A 17,640-nucleotide genomic window follows, 5' to 3' on the forward strand; every position below is an offset into this window, starting at 1 on the left:
AATCTGAACGTTCGGCCGTACGATCCGATTGCGATGCGCAATGGGCTCCAGCAGGATTGGTCGGGTCAAAATCAAACCTGTCCTATCGACCAAACGACCGATCTCCGCCGGTCGAAAGATGTCGGCACTCTCCACACACGATCCGAAAATCGATTTGTACTATAGGATCTGTGCGTCTATGGCCAGCTTTAGAGCTTTGTGTGCCATTGGAAGTGTGCCCTGGGAAGCTGTTCAGAAACTATGGGCACAAAGTAAATATATGCAAACCAGAAGGATGTCAAATACTGAGGAATGTACCATAATGTACAGCAGAGTAGTACTCATAGAAATCTCTGCAACTATAGAAATGGTGGAAATTTCCCATTACAGTCTTACCCGCAATGTGCATTCTAGCTGGGTTTATAGGTCCTTTTAATAACCAGTGGCATAAATGATTCAAAGATTCAAAAAATTAATTTGCCAACATCTCCCCTTACTTTGTCTTATTATAACAATATATCCTTGGATTTGCAATATATAATTTGGAATAAATATTACAGCACGTGCTTACCGATGTTGTTAGTGTTTTTGTAACCTTTTAGAACAGCACAAAACATGCAGATAAAAAAAATATTTATTTTGTTTGACATTAAAATAAAAAGAAGAGCTTACTGTGTGTACTGAACACTATGTCACTGTATATTTGCAGTGGCTGCAGATTCAGCCTCAGACTTTAATAAAAGAGCAGCTTAAATGCATGCTCATTTTGTGTAAAGTTTAAAGAAAAGGCCTCAGCAAAGGCTAGCAATATGGCATTAGGTTAAGGTGGCCTATTGTTTGGACCCTCCAAAGGTTGCTCGAAGTACACCCAAGTGGGCTAGCTGCAAAGTCTGAGAGCCACTGTATTAGGGTTAAGTCAAGACACAATCATAATGTGTGCTAATTATGTCCTTCTTGATGAGATGCAGATAGAAGCTCCTCTCGCACTCCCTGGCCTACGTGTTGATTTCCCAGTGCACGGTGACAAAGGGATCGGCACACCCAACAGCAAGTATGTAAGAAATCACTGGCACTAAAAGGGCAGGAGCAGCAGGGACAGTCCCTTGCGTTTATTGGCAGAAAATGCAACATTTCGGGGTCAAACCCCGTGCTTGATAAAGGGGTTTGACCCCGAAACGTTGCCTTTTCTGCTTGCATGTCAAGTTAATCACTTGACATGCAAGAGGAATTTGGTCATAAACCCCCAGCCAAAAAAATATAAATACTTGCCTTGCAAAGGTGGGGGCTTCAAATCTGAAGGAGAAGTAGCTGAAATTCAAACATTGAACAAATAAATTGTCAAAGAAATTATTTGGCTACACCTTAAACAACAGATGGGGGCACAATCAAAACTTGGATTACTTTTTCTTATCCCTAAAATGATTTCGTTCTGGAAGTTCTTTTTTTTCTTCATGATAAATTGTGGTAGTTAAAGGGGAACCATTATTGCAATAAAAAAAATACATGAAACTATAATATATTTTATAGTATAGTTTTGCTCAGAGGAAAAATCATGAGCCCAAAGGAGAATGTGAATTCCCTGTCTGGTTGCATACTTATAATGTATTTATAGTTTAATCTAATAGTATAGATGCCACCAGTTCCCCTTCAAAGCATGCAAAGAAGGGTTTAATTTCAAACAGAGCTGTCTTTTACATAAAGAAAACACCTTCCATAACAGTAACCCCTCAAATGCTTTTGATTATTTAGGCTTTTAATTAATTCTATCAAGGCCTCTAATTGATATAGTTATGTAACAGAGAGAACCATATGCCCTCAAAACAACTGGTTTCGTTGGGCAGACTACCTCAATCCAGGATACAGAATTCTTAAAATAACATAATTTTTACTAAATATAGCCCCTGCATGTTGGAGATTTGGAAACTTGTGTTGGATAGTGCTGAACAGTGTTGATCGATGATCATATAATTATTCTGACTCAAGTTTCTAACATCTTGGCAGAACAAGGCCACCCAAAGTGGTTGCTGTCTTGTACCAGTTTTACAGTTCAGTCCTGAACAGTAAACACAATTAAAATGAGACAAGTCTGACATGCTGGCTGCCAGCTAGGTCACAAACAGGAAGATTAGAAAATCCTGTCAGGTGAGGATATCTGGATCTGTAAAAATGGTTCTGCCTGCCCCATCCCCTGTGATTTAATAGTTGGCCTAGGAGTGCAAACAATTGTATCAGTGCAGAGATCTACTGATCTGGAGACCTCAGTTGGCCATATAAGGCAGAGATCCTCCCAAAAAATATACTACCATGTAAGAACAGGTTAAAAGCACTGCAACTTTAGATCACAAAGAGGATAAAACCTTACCTTTGCTGCGATCTACTGCATAAAGTTCTCTTATACCGAGATCATTTAAAGACTTGGTTAAATCCAGGGGCCTTTGTGACTTATGGTCCTTTAGCAGCACAGTGTGCACAGGATCAAACTCACACTTATTGCAGATTGAGAGAAAGAACTCATGAAGTGGAATTTGTGGGCTAACTCTCATTACAGTCTTCTGTGTTTTCCTGTAATTTATCACAACTCGAACAGTTTGCTGAAATAAACATGGGGTGAGCAATTCTTTATTACATTTTATTTATAATAAATGTTCCCCAAACTTCCAAAACAAGAAATAGGAAATTTTAGTTAATGACTTGATCAACCAATGCCCTTGACACACCTTCTGGCCAGTCCAACCTCCATTCAATTCTAGGCAAGCCCTAACTGTTTACGGTGATAGATTTGGGACTGTCTCATGACAACATGAACAGGGCATTTATGGGTGAAGTATAAGAGGAGAATGCTCTTGCCATCTATACTAAATCTTACACACAGCACATAAGAGCCAGACTAGATACAACAGGTCAACTGGTAGTGATACAACCCCCTCACATTGCAGAAGTAACATGTAAACTCAAATGTTACTAAGGTAGCCCAGAGATCACATGATTAGCCCAATGTTTTGGTGACCTGTAGTAGAATAGTGATAGGGATTGGCTATTGGTCAGAAAAGTGACTCTTGGTATTCTGAATATGTAAAAGCAAATCGCATATCTGATGATGGTCAATGACCTCAAGATCTAGAGACTTAAAACATAAAAAAGCAGACATCCTAAGAATTTATACAGGGGGAAAGAAAACTTACCTCTGGTGCAGCAGGAAAGGGCTTTTTATTTTTGTCATCTGGAATTTTTGATTTTAAAACCACTCTATCCACTTCCAGCATTCCAATTGGTGTGTTTGGCTTGAACTTGATCTGGCTTCCCTCTGATGAAATCAGGTCTATAGTGTGGGAGGATGGGTTTAAATGATACTGTCCGCACAGAAATATCAGCAGGTCGAGCACTGGTTTGCTTGACAAATGAGAAGAAAAAGATGAAATGAATTGTGATATTTTAAAGAATACAACAAGGCAGAAATGAAATTATTAAATCGGCTGGTGTAGAGCTGAGAAACTTGTTGAAAATAAAGTTGATATTGGAAAAACAATCTTGGAGTTCTTTATAAAGGCTTGCAATAGAGGCCTCACATTTTTAAATGTACATTTTTAATTAAATTACTTCATTATACTTCTTTACCAGACAGAAAAGAGATAATTCCTTTAGCCTTTCTAAACCAAACAATATGATTCCCTTTATATGTTTTGTTGCTGATCATAACATTTTTTCTCATACAACAATGCAATAAATACAAAATGTGATTGCAAACTCAAGTTGTACCTTAACTAAGGGTCATGATGAAGGAAGACTATATTTTATTTCTTGTGGCCTGCCCTAATATGCCTTCTTGTTAAATTCAGAAACAGAGATCAGACTTAAGGGCCCATTTACTTAGCTCGAGTGAAGGAATAGAATAAAAAAAACTTTGAATTTCGAATGATTTTTTTGGCTACTTCGACCATCGAATGGGCTACTTCGCCCTTCGACTACGAATCGAACGATTCGATTCTAAAAATCGTTCGACTATCCGACCATTCGATAGTTGAAGTACTGTCTCTTTTAAAAAAAAACATTTAAACAATTTTTAGGTCGAAGAAAAATCGTTCGATCGATGGATTAAAATCCTTCAAATCGAACGATTCGAAGGATTTAATCGTTTTTTCGTTCGTTCGATATTCAAAGTCGAAGGATTTCAATTCGGCAGTCGAATATCGAGGGTTAATTAACCCTCGATATTCGACCATAAGTAAATCTGCCCCTAAATGTTGGCATAGTGTGAACAAGGTAATCACTTAATGCTTTACCCTACACCTCCTTGCGACTTAATCACAACGCACCTAAACATAAATGACTGTGAGGGTTCCACATCTACTTTATTCTTCTAATAAGCCATATGTCTATGAAAGTTTTCATTCCTCATTCAGTCATGATATAGTGTCTTAAGAGTCTTAAGTGTCTTAAGAGTAGAAGCCAAAGACAAGGAAACCACACTGATGAGTGCTAAAATAAAACTACTGAGATCACATTGGGTTTAGTCTAATTACACTGGGAGCCTAACCTCACTACAGCCCCACACCAATGACCTGAGGCTATTTGGGGGCCAGTCTGACAAGAAAACATTTTATTAGGTAACTGCCTGATGGCTTTGGGCCTCCACAGCCATGGGTCCAAACAGTCTATTGCTAACCCAATCGCCTTCATTATGTAAGCTTTCCATTGACAATGGTTTTATATATCATAAAGCATTGTTGTACTGCTGGATTTCGCTACAAGAGGATAATCAGATGTCAATGATCTTATTATCTTGCATCATTTTGTTTTTGCTAAACACAGAGAAGGTATTTTGAGTGCCACACTAAAGGTTAGTCAGACCGGTTTAAGAGATTTGAATTAAAAATGTAATGCCTTACAGCTGTTCCAGATATTCCTATATGTTATGTCCAAGTGGAAGAACAAATAATAAAAAATATATTCTATCCAAATCTTTAAAGTATGACTAGAACAGTACCTGTGACCTAGGGGCAGATTTATCACAGGTCGAAGTGAAAATTTAATTAAAAAAATTTTTTTGAGCTAATTTTTTTTTGAGCTAATTTTTTTTTTGAGCTAATTTTTGTGTACTCCGACTAAGGAATAGTCTGAATTTAATAGAATTTGAAAAAAATCTGAAATTTATCATGTACTGTCTCTTTAAAAATTCAACCATTCACCATCTAAAACCTGCCAAATTGCTGTTTTAGCTTATGGGGGACCTCCTCAATTTAATTTCTGTTTGTCTTTTTTAATTTGAATTTCGAAGTTTTTTGAAGTTTTTCAAATAAGAAATCTGACCCTTGATAAATCTGCCCCTAGTGTTCACACTAAGTTACTATACAAGTATGGGATCTGTTATTCATAATGCTCAGGACCTGTGGTTTGTCAGATAAGGTGCCTCAGTATTTGGATCTCCATACCACTTAAGAACCTACTTCAAATAATTGAAACATTAAATAAAGTAATGTTTTATCATTACAGAGCAAAAATAAATCATTAAAAAAAAGGATAAAAAAAAATTATAGAGCAAGTTATGTGCCCCTTGGAGCATTCTGAATAATGGGTCTCCGGATAACAGATTCCATACCTGTATACCTAGGGCCTTTGGAGCTGTAGGTGACAGAAGATATATTTGCCTGAGCTAGGATAATGGGTAGCTATTAACCCTTTCTTAAAATAAACTGGACATTTTGCTAATGGGCACTAAGACATAGGTGCGCCATTACTGCCTGCAAAGAATAGTTGCTGGGTTTCCATAATAATGCTGTCCTTTTTTTATTTATAAAAGTTCTTCTGCTGATCGTTAATCATTAGCACACTCCTTAAGATTCAAGGTGGCACCATAACTAGCATATGGGAAAGTCCTGACCCTAGGATAGGGTGCATTGTGCTCTTCCATTTATCATGCACCTGTTACTTGACTATTCAGGAATATAGCTACACCTACCTGGAATAGTTGTTAAAAAGTTTGATCAAGCACCAAAATGTGCAACCTATGGAGTAACAAACACTGATACATTTCAGCATAGCAAACCAAGAAATTCCTCTATAACATACCTGCCATGAACCATAGCCATTGCGGTCTTCTCCCCAGGAAGAACTACAGTAAGCTCAATGGTTTGATCAGTTATGTTTTCCTTCTGGTCCATGCTGAAATGATGGCTGTCGGAAGAATCAAATGATGGGGAATTGTCTGAGTATTTTCCTTCTCCTGGAGGAAGAGGCGCTTTGCCTTTGGCTTTCTTCCTAAAATATAAAAGTGTTTTATTTAATTGTTTTCATTACTCATTCTGTCCTTAAACAATATTTATTTGTATTTATACAAGGGGACAATGATGAGGCGTTTATACAACTGGATGGAACATGAAAAGTTATTTTAGTTATTACTAGGACAGACATAAAAGAACTAGGATAAGATCCAATAATTTCCAAAAAGGCTTTTGTGCAAGATGTTTTGCAAGAAATCTGGATTTACTTGGATTTAAAAAAAAATAACTGCATAAAGTTATGTTATTTATGTATTCAGAATACTGAATTATTGCTTGTCTTTCATTACCAAGTACCACCAGGAAAGGTTACGTGATATAATTGAACTTTTTAAGAACAATCTGGGTAGGGAAAGCTGCATGGAAGATGGGGGCACCTCAAGATGTAAACTTTTGATATGCTATAGCAATAGTGACACTTACATAGACATTCATACACAGAATATGTAATTTCTTACATAAAATTTACTAGACATGTGCTACATGTACTTATTCCCACACAGCTCATTGCTGCATCCCAGAGTCCTGAACAATTGCTGTGCCTCTTCCAACACCTCTGCAGGTCAAAGTAAGCCAATTCCTCATATAATGGTATGTCACACAGAGATTATTTGTTGGTTTTGATAATAAAAATGAGATAAGGAATATATATGACAAACAAAATAGCAATGATAAAGCCATACAATCAAAAGCTCAAAAGCAACAAGGACTTTTTTTTTTTTACTAAAGTCTGAATTTTTCTGGTCAGAGTTTTAAAGAGGCAATAAAAACCTATAATTTTTCAAGATTTATTTATACCCCAAGTCAGAATAATAAAAAACACATCTCAAACCTGCAGAAGTTATGTAGAAGTCAATGGCAGATGTCCCTTTTACAATTGTAAAACATCATGATCTGCGCTGGGTTTCATACAATAATCCAAAATATTTGTGGTTTTCAGGCAATAATCCAGAAAAGTCAGAGTTTTGGGGCTTCAGATACGAAAAAATCTTATGTTTTGGATTTTTCACATATTTATTGCGAGTCTTCTCCACACCAAATTTTCAGAATTATTTTATTGATAAATAAGGTAAAATTGTGGATGGGAGTTTGGTCAAAGTTGTTTTAATAAAATAATAAGTGTTGGTGTTCGGATACACATGCCCGGTTCTACAGATTGTTCAACCAATGCCAAAAAATATGCAGTCATGTAAATGCCTTTACTGTAAAAGACGAATGAAAGGGTATGCTGTACTCTCTCCAGCAACAGAATATTGATGTAGCATAGCAGGGGTACACAAATATAAATGCGATGCAATGCATACCTTTCTTTTGGGCAGCCATAGAAACAGACAGCAGGCCTGTCAGTTCCAGAATTCCTCTCAGTTAAACTAGAAAGAATGATGCAAAGTTCTAATTGCACAAAGGCAGAACAAAAACACTAAAGGCAGCTGTCTGATCTGCAGTGACCCAGAACATGGTTAATCAAACCCCAGATGCACCCTGGGACTCTGAAAGCTTAGTAAGTCTTGCTCTAATAACAATATATAGTTTTCAGCCAAAAGAACACGGAACTAAGACAGGAATTAAAACCAAGCCATCCTGCTTCAAACTCAATAGCACAGGGCAGTCAGTAACCTGCTGTAATATTCATTTAGAATTCAGAATGCAGAATATTGAAGCTGATATTATGTGAAAAAAAAGTAGATGGCAAGCTTCAGAGATCCAGGCACATGTTTTGGAGGTTTATTAAATACCAGGTATCCACAGACATAGGTGCATAATACAGAGGTAGGGTTGCCACCTGGACAGGCTGGTTTTCTGAAGGGCTGTCGGGGTCAAAACTGCCTGCCCAGTTTTCCAAACAAGGACTAGGCCCACCTCCACCAGCCATGCTCCCAACGTCAGCAGTCCTGCCTTGTGCCTTCACCGTGCTGCCCCCCCAGAGAGCTCCGAAGGACAAGGCAGTAACCCTATATAGAGGATAATATACCACCTACTGCAGGAGTGCCCATACTTTACTAATGTGGGGTCTACTTTTAGTGATGTTGTCCAATCATGAGCTACATCCTTAAAAGCATTGCTAGTATTCTGTTCCATGGAACATATTACTTAAATATTATATTGATTTGTGAAAGAATGTATATTGCTATGTTTAACAAACAACCTTAGCATGAAAATATCTAAATGAAAAGTATGAAACAGGAGGTTGATATAGACAAGCTGTTTGTTGACAGAGTCTTGAGATCTACTGCTCACCAGCTAAAGGTCTACTGGTAGATCCTGATCTACCTTTTGGGCACCCCTGACCTACTGTAATATATAAGATTATTAAACATCACCAAGACGTTCAGAAATAAAGTAATCAGACTGCAGGCCACATACCTATTTAAATGTCACAGAACTTTGTAGTTTCTTTTAATGATATACTGTAGATTGGCTTCAATTTTCAGGCCCTAACTGCTTGTTACTTGGAATATCCACAATCCATTAGAAAACATTGCTCCTAAGAGCAGCAAGCCCCAATCAGATAGATCAGTGACAATTTGGAAGTAATGTAAATTGCAAAAGTGTTTACATCAATTTATTTTTGGGGTTCAGATCCATTTAAGATACCAGTGACTTAAAGCATAAAACAGCGGCTGACTTGTGGCATCTCAAAATCAACAAATATAACACGATCAAAAAATATCTAGTGGAAGCAAATATTGCAGCTGCAAGATCTAATTTTTTATTCTATTTTTTCTTAATGCTCCTGGTTTTTCTCCCATCCCTGAAACACTGCAAGACCTTGGTGAATTTCATAAAAAAACAGCTTGACTAGTTTACACAAACAGATTTATAGTTCAAAGATGGATGCACTAATATTTCTACTTGCTTACTGCAAACAAACTCTAGGTACACCAGGAGGTGAATACAAAGCCTGGGCATGTGATGTCTCGGTCTCACGGGAATGCAAACAAGCAAAAGGCAAAGCACAGTTAATACTGCAACTTCAAATCCTTGATAGTTCTACAGTATATCCAGAACAATAAAAGCACCCCCCTCCCCATGACTATAAAACCTTGGCTCAACTGCCAATGCATGGTGAAGGAAAGTACATTTAATCGAATATGTGGATATCGAATATCAGAAGGCCATTTATGGGTCAATCAGGCACAGTATCTAAATGATTGAACCAGTTGTAGAGAAACCAGTTGCAATCCTTTAGGGGTATGTACAGTTCCATATAAATTCATGTCATTTGGTTCAGTTAGTTAGAGGACACTTTTGTAATGCTGCAGTTTATTAATTGGACTAAAACCAGCTATTTGGTTGGGCCATTGCAGAACAGTCATCTTTGTTTTTTCCGACAATCCATTATTATTTATGTCTCAAAAAGATGCCCAATGCCTGCTGATGATAAGCAGCTATAAAATATAATGTGGCCATTACAAACCTCCAAACATTGAATATTCTAAAGAGGGACAAAAACATCAGACGCGCATAGCGTGCAAATTCTTTGAACACGGCAAATTTGTGGCCACACCTCTAATTACCATGTCCATTATATAGAATTTGAAAATATTAAAGTTTAAACACATTTCTCGTAGTTTTAGGGCTGTGTTTTATGTGTTATAACAGTTTTGCTAATGAAGTTAAAACTGGCCTTTAGGGTTGGGGCAGACGAGCAGATTCGGGGGGATTTAGTCGCCTGGCGACTAATCGCCTCTTCTGCGTGGTAAAGCACTGAGTATCTTGACAGCGCTATATGCGCTATATAAATAAATGATGATGATGATGATGACAATCTCCCTGAACTGCCTTCCATCTGCCTACCGTATGCTTGAATGAAGAATCGCCTGCGCTAATGCACTCGCGGCGCTTCGATTTACAAAGTCGCCCGAAGTTACCTCACGAGGAAACTTTGGGGCAACTTCAGAAAATGAAGTTCCGCGAGTTTATTAGCGCAGGCGATTCTTCATTCAAGCAGACGGAAGGCAGATGGAAGGCAGTTCGGAGAGATTGTCGCCACGCAGAAGAGGCGGTTATTCACCAGGCGACTAAATCTCCCCGAATCTTCTCTTCTGCCCCAACCCTTAAGCCGCTAGACTCTCAAGAGACTTGCTTGTCTTAAATAGTTACAATTGTATCTTTGCTTATCTTATATTGTTACAAATGTAGCAGCTGCTCTGTGTTCTGGGGATCCCTGCCATCAGCCGGAAGTGGGCCAGACACTGTAGTTATTGTATCTAGCAAACACTGACTGGTTGCTTACTCAACCAAACTACAAGCCTACAAGTTGATACCAAGCTAAGAAACAAATATTCAATGGGGGGGGTATAGCTTAAAAAATGCAATATAGTTTTGAAAAAAAACGATATTATGAATTATTTTAAAAGATTGTGGAATAAAAAGCAAACAATGGAAGAAACACAAGTGGGATTAAGATTTGTACTGCATTTTGCATTTTCATTCACTAAACAATTTTTTATTTTTGAGTTTTACATACCCTTTAAACCTCTTCACAGAGTGATCAAAATAAAGGTTCATTGTAAAGCATCTTTTTCATGGAAAATTTACACAATATTTCCAGCCCCAGGGTAGTACAAGTAAAGCTCCATGTTTCAAAAGTTTAAACATCAAAGGTATAAATATAAAATGTTTTATTGAGTAAGAAAATTTAATTTTATGATACGCCGATACAAAACATATGGCCGTCCTGGCACAAGCTTTGCACAGATGTTTAAACAGCTCCTGATTCACAGAAATGAGTCTGAAAATAAATAACACTTTCTGTTTTAGTCAGGTCCCGATTACTGAAATTCTAAAATGATATAACACTTTATCGATAGCAGCTTCCATGAACATGTCTTGATGAAGCCCAGGCCATGAGCCACTGTTGGCATGAGGGATTTTTTATATATATATATATATATATTAGGGATGCACCGAATCCAGGATTCTTTCAGGATTCAGCCAGGATTCTGCCTTTTTCAGCAGGATTCAGACGAATCCTTCTGCCAGGCCAAACCGAATCCGAGTCCTAATTTGGATATGCAAATTAGGGGCGGGGAGGGAAAAAACATGACTTTTTGTCACAAAACAAGGAAGTAAAAAATGTTTTCCCCTTCCCATCCCTAATTTGCATATGCAAATTAGCATTCGGATTCAGGCAAATCTTTTGTGAAGAATTCGGGGGTTTGGCCAAATCCAAAATAGTGCATATATATATATAATAATGGGGCCCACTGACTGGCCTGACTGGCAGATATCTGCTAAATTTTTATTCATATATTGATCAGGCAAGTATCCAGTTGGATGGACGCATGCATGTGTTGACATAGCCTTGTTGGAGGCATCTTGATAGGCCTAGATAGGCGATCTTTGGCTTTAGGACCTGCGTGTCCAAATCAGTCTGAGTTCAGATCATGTGGCAACCTAATCATAAGACTGTGTGTCACCATGCATGGCAACAAGAGAAATCACCACTGAAGGGTGCTGTGCCAAAACTGAAAGCCAGACCAACTAATGACACCCATCAACGGGTATATGGGAGCAGTGGAGGGGGCATTGCACAAATGCAAAAGTCAACTGGCCAAGATTGAAGAATTTTGCATGCAGACCCACATGCAATCGCACCCCTTTCCTCTGCTGGAGTTCTGCTACTTCTGGTAAGTCATATGTTGGTCTCAGGCTGCAAGTTTTAGCTGCTGATGTTGTCTAGACAGTAAACAGTCAATCAGCTTATACACAAACAATTGCTTCACCAATCAATAGATAATTTGATATGAGTTGGAAAGGCAGAAAACTGGGCAACACTTGCTCTAAATCTATAAGTGCAAAAATGCCATGTAGATGCAAAAGAGCTCTGTAGGTTGAGATAAATAGTACATTATGTGGTTTCAACCAAAATTCCCTGTATGCACCACAAATGCACAGGTGTCACATGTAAATCAATCATTAGCTGAGTGGCTAAACTATCAGGTCAGCCTGATGTGGCACACTACTTTGGAGGCCACATAGGATAAAGGTCTTCAATATATTTTGTATGTTCAGCTTTACAGCAACTCTACTTCTGTACATATAAGCTGTAGATGTAGACACCAGTCATTAACTTCCTGAAGTATGCGTGGCTGCAAGGCTGAAAAATTGTGATAACAATCTTGGCTTGCTCCTACAGGACTGGATATGGTATATCTATTAAACGCTACTGACAGGAGAGCCGCAGGTAGCGGTGGGAGTGATGCTCACTTACACCTATAAACACACACACGATAGGACATGGCAGTTAAAATGGTCTCTTAATTAATCAAAAGCATCTAAACATCAGTAGAAATTTAACACAGTAACACAAATACCAGACCCTTAGCACAAGTCTATCATTGTACCCTCAGGTAGCATAGGTACCTGCTACAAAAAAAAACTACTTGAAAAAGTTTAAATGAAAGGCTCAAGGGTTAAAGATTAAATTGCTGGCTCAACAGGTACACCTGAGGTGTGGCTGCCAAAGCCCAAACACCTGTAGCAGAGTTAAGAGTCAATATCTAAAGTCAGGAGAAGATGCCAGTAAAGATCAACTCAGAGATATACCATACTATAAAAACAGAAACCGGCTAATGCTTTCCATGCATACTATCTCCCCCCTACACACAGTAAAAGGTGCTTAGGGTTGTACTACGTTATTATCAGAATTGTGACAGCTAAACTACAGGTATGTGAATGACTGCATGGATTTTGTAGCTTGTGGGAAGGGACTGTGGCTGTGGGATAGCAGGTACAGTAGGGAGAGATGGTGCCTATAGTAGCAGTGGGCTAATAGTCTCTGGGAAGGGACTGTGGCTGTGGGATAGCAGGTATAGTAGGGAGAGATGGTGCCTATAGTAGCAGTGGGGTAATAGTCTCTGGGAAGGGACTGTGGCTGTGGGATAGCAGGTATAGTAGGGAGAGATGGTGCCTATAGTAGCAGTGGGATAATAGTCTCTGGGAAGGGACTGTGGCATAGCAGGTACAATAGGGAGAGATGGTTCCTATAGTAGCAGTGGGGTAATAGTCTCTGGGAAGGGACTGTGGCTGTCGGATAGCTTGTATAGTAGGGAGAGATGGTGCCTATAGTAGCAGTCTCTGGGAAGGGACCATTGCTGAGGGTTAATCTGTAGCAGTTATTCGGCAAAAAAAATTAAAGCAGTCAAAGCTTTGTGTGTAGAACACAGGTCCTATACTGTTTGCATCCTGCTATAGAAGGCCATGTGCTATTCCCAGACTTACTGCAACTATTTTAACATGCTCTTTCATATAAAACCAATTTCCATTTTATTGTTATTGCTTCTTTAACTATGAAAGCATCTGTTTAAATGTAATGAGAAGACAGAACACTTTGTATAAAGCAAGCAAATGGTCAGGTGCCTAAAGAAATTAGGTTCAATAAGCAATAATAGCTCTGCACTCTGTGGCTCTTCTGTAAAAAAAAAAAAAAAAAAAAATTATATATATATATATATATATATATATATATATTTATATATATATATATATATATATATATATATATATATATATATATATATATATATATATATATATATATATATATATATATATATATATATATATATATATATTAAACTTTCTGCTCAGCCAGACATGACCATTCATGGAACAAAAATGTTTATATGACAAAAATATTGGATGCTTAATAAGAGCTTTTTGTGAATAAAAGACCCAGACATTTGGAGTCTTTTTGCATTTATATTAAATATTTTAATAAAGCAGGCAAGTGTGGTAGCAATGAATGACTTACTATGCAGTGGGAACAGTATATGAATGACATGCTTTGTAATTGATGGAAGACCACTAATGGAAACCTACGGCAGCCCCTTGCAGAATAAATACCAGCTATATTTTCTTGTTTATGATTTTGGTATGTTTAGTGTCAGTAGCTGCAGACATAGGAGGGTTTATTTGTTACCCGGACAAGTGCTAGAAAACTAGTTCTAGGGGATATGCTCAGTTACAGAGACAGAGCCCTTCATTGTGGGTACAAAGAAGCTCTGTATTTAACAGCTGCCATAAGGCAGGCGGTAAGTATAGTTTTCCACTGCTCATTGCCCCTCATTGGCTGGCTGAAGGACATGCAAGTTAGGTGTATTCATCTGCAAGCAGCAATGTATTCATGAGAAATGGCCATTGTGCTCCTGGTGGATAAACTCCTTTGCCTATGGGCACAGTACAAAACATGGGGCAAAGCAACTTACTTTGCACCCAGGCCCACTGATGATCTAAAAGGTGTTTGTTGTCTTTTTGGTTACGGATCAATACTGCTTACATGGAATGTAAGTAATACACTGCACACCCGAAATCTACTCACTCAGCAGTAGTGGTGCTGGTCCTCCGTTGACCCGGCACGGTTCCTTAGCAACAGCAGCTTTTTGCTCACAGATCCGGACACACACAAATTTCTGCAGTGGGGAAAGTGCCCCTTCTTTATTGATTTATATCATCACCAATATAAACATTTCGGGGGGTGCGGATCGGTGAACAAAAAGCTGTCAATACTGCTTACAAACATACTAAAAACCATACATGCACACAAAATGAGCAGTCCATACAATGCCACTAATACTATTAAAATAATGAAGCCTCACACATTAATTAAAGTGGTGGTGATGGATCTTTGAAAGAAATCCTGATTGTGATTTCACTTTCTTTTAGTGATCGATCCAGGGAATTCCGCCTGCCAGTTTTGGGGTTCAGGAAGGGTTATTTTCCAACAGTAAGGCTAACTTGGCAGCCGGGCCTGCGGAGAGATTCTGCTTTGCCTTGCTGACTTTTTACAAGCTCACAATGTACTGCTAACATATAGGTCCCCGTTTTAGTACCATGCAGTATCAAGTACAAGTTGCCCAACAGGTGCCATGTGCCATGAAGCTCCAATACATAGCTTACACTAATAACCTATGTAAAATAGTTAGTAAAACTGCATAATAATAAGGTCATATACTTGTATAAAGTACATACTTTAATCACTAGGAGCAGATCTTATACACATGGAATGTAGGTCAAGGGTAGATTGGGATGTGATTTTACAAACATCAAATCTCCATAAATATGCAGTTCATTTTGGGGTCTTTTGTGTAAAATGACTATATTTGTGTTTATAAATATGACCCTTTATATCTATCTGCATCAGTAATATTATAGCAACTGCACTGTTTAAATACAGTGGGAGTTTGGGAATCCGCCAGCACAAAGAAGTATTACAGGCCCCATTCAACTTAAATTGGGCTGAAAAAGTTTAAGCTGCAAAATGTGATGAGTACACTATCTCATTCAAATCCTGTACTTCAGTGCTTTCCAATATGCAGAGCTGGTTCTCCAACAGAAGCTCAGTGTTACGAATGGTAGGAACAAGCTGATGGCTAGTATAAAAAGTGAAATTCATGAAAATATAACTGTAACTATGTTAGTAACTAAAGGAGATGGTTGAGCAACAAAGATGAAGTAACTCTGCTGTGCTCTGACTGTGACTGTGCTAACTTGCCACTTTACAGATATATTAATTTTTACTTCGATTTTTTTAACTCAATAAGGTTGAAGTGGAGAAAAATAACTTTTTAAAATCAGGGCCGGATTTACATAGTGGGTTCCCCCATGCCTGCTTCCATTTGGCTCCCCTGTCTCCTTGCCTTCACATGCACAAATTCATCATCAGTTCGGGAGCACAGAGGATTGGCGCACCCAAAATTATTATTTTATCTCCTTTGCAGAACCAATGTGGGTGTGGTTAGGCAGCATGCCGCCTCCTAGAATCCTGCCACCCTAGGCCCGGGCATTGGTGGCCTTTCCACAAATCCAGGCCTGACTACACTGCCCCCCCCACTTGTGTGTAACAGAGACCATTCACACATAAAGACATCACACAACCACTGCAACCTGATTGGTGCCAATACAAATTTTGCACATATACAGTAGAGTAGCCAGCATCAACATCTGCTGGGGACATCAGAAGTAGGAAGAACCCTTAATAATTTGTAATTTCAACACATATGGAAAAACTTAATAGTAGTAAGTGAATCTTAAAATACAAGCAGTGTAAAATGGGTCCCCATAGCCCCCTATTAATAGGGATAAAAACTTTCTTTGGCTTTAAAATACTACTGACTGTTCACAACTGCTTCTGTATAGCTAGTGTCATAGCAATACAGACTGAACGGTGGCCAGCAGTTTGGAGGACTCCATAGGGATTCTTATTGATTGTGACAGCTATTTTGCAGTGTCTGTAAATTCTAGGTACCCCTCTATTTATCTTCAGCAGTGCTGTATTAACTCCAGTGGTGCCTGGCACACACCACACCAGTACCCGCTGCTCATGTCCCCTGCTCCTCACACCTTCACTCACCAGGCCTCTCTGAACATTTTTTTGCAGGTGGGCCCAGCACATTGTAGTTACTCTTCTGATTATATATATATATATATATATATATATACATATCCTTAAGTCGACTACAAAAAAAAAGCATGCACATGGTATTTAACCCGAATAGGATTGTTTTGCTTCCAATAGAGTCTAGTACATGGTACTGTTTAATTATTACAGTGAAAGGAAATAAGTTTTCAAATTTTGAATTGTTCATCAAAATTGAGTCTAGGGGAGATGATCTACATGTAATTCGGAGGTTTCTGTATAATGGGTTTCCAGATAATGGATCCCATACCCCCACAGCTTCAGCAGATGCAACTGAGAACTGGATGTCTGAAGTAACTGACTCATTCTGGCCCCATCTAAATCACAGAGGTTGTAAGTAATAGGGATACCATTTGGAACAACCCTCTAAGTTTGCTCATGGCCTGTACCAAGAGAGAAAACACTGTATGACAGAATAGGTAATTTTGTGTAGTCAGCACAAACAAGCAGGACAACATAGGGTATAATAGCAGTGTGCCTGAACCCTATAATTGCCATCAATATTAAATAGGACTTAGATAAGCAAAGAGCAAACTGAATTGAATGAAAAAAGACAGATGTACAATACTCTGGAATCCTAGCAGTACATAACTGTAAAATTATTAGCATAGTTGACATTTTAGCATCATGGCCCTTTCATACATTCTTCCAGTTATGAAGTCCAGATCTGTGGAAAGCCCACGGTGTAGTAGAACTGTAGGGGGTGATAGATTTTCCCTATAACTTAAATCTGAATTTTTGTTAAAACAAAAATAATGCATACTGTATATTGGCATTGTGAGTTTAACTGTTAAAGGGGATGATACATGTAAATGTTTTTTCTAAACATCAATGTTTATACCTTATTAAATGTATTTCAAAAAAAAATAAATCTGAGAGTATTTATTTTATGCATGTTTATTACATATGGGTGCAACCTGACAGGGGGTGCCCAAGTGGCTCTCGCTGCCAAATATGGCAACT

At 38.3% G+C, this 17,640-nt stretch overlaps 1 protein-coding gene across 3 annotated transcripts in view; it reads right to left on the reverse strand.

Moving 5' to 3' along the window:
• The window catches only part of LOC108702973 (cordon-bleu protein-like 1), a 57,940-nt gene that overhangs the window by 19,676 nt on the left and 20,624 nt on the right, over positions 1-17,640 (reverse strand). For all 3 annotated transcript variants that reach the window (XM_018238833.2, XM_018238832.2, XM_018238831.2), the window contains exons 3-6: positions 6,046-6,234; positions 3,162-3,369; positions 2,342-2,570; positions 1,249-1,287 (exon numbers count right to left, since the gene is read on the reverse strand). In XM_018238833.2, the coding sequence (XP_018094322.1) occupies positions 1,249-1,287; positions 2,342-2,570; positions 3,162-3,369; positions 6,046-6,234 (665 nt within the window). The remainder of the gene's footprint in view (positions 1-1,248; positions 1,288-2,341; positions 2,571-3,161; positions 3,370-6,045; positions 6,235-17,640) is intronic.

This window comes from Xenopus laevis, chromosome 9_10S, assembly GCF_017654675.1.
Source record: "Xenopus laevis strain J_2021 chromosome 9_10S, Xenopus_laevis_v10.1, whole genome shotgun sequence".
Classification (NCBI taxonomy): Eukaryota; Metazoa; Chordata; class Amphibia; order Anura; family Pipidae; genus Xenopus; species Xenopus laevis.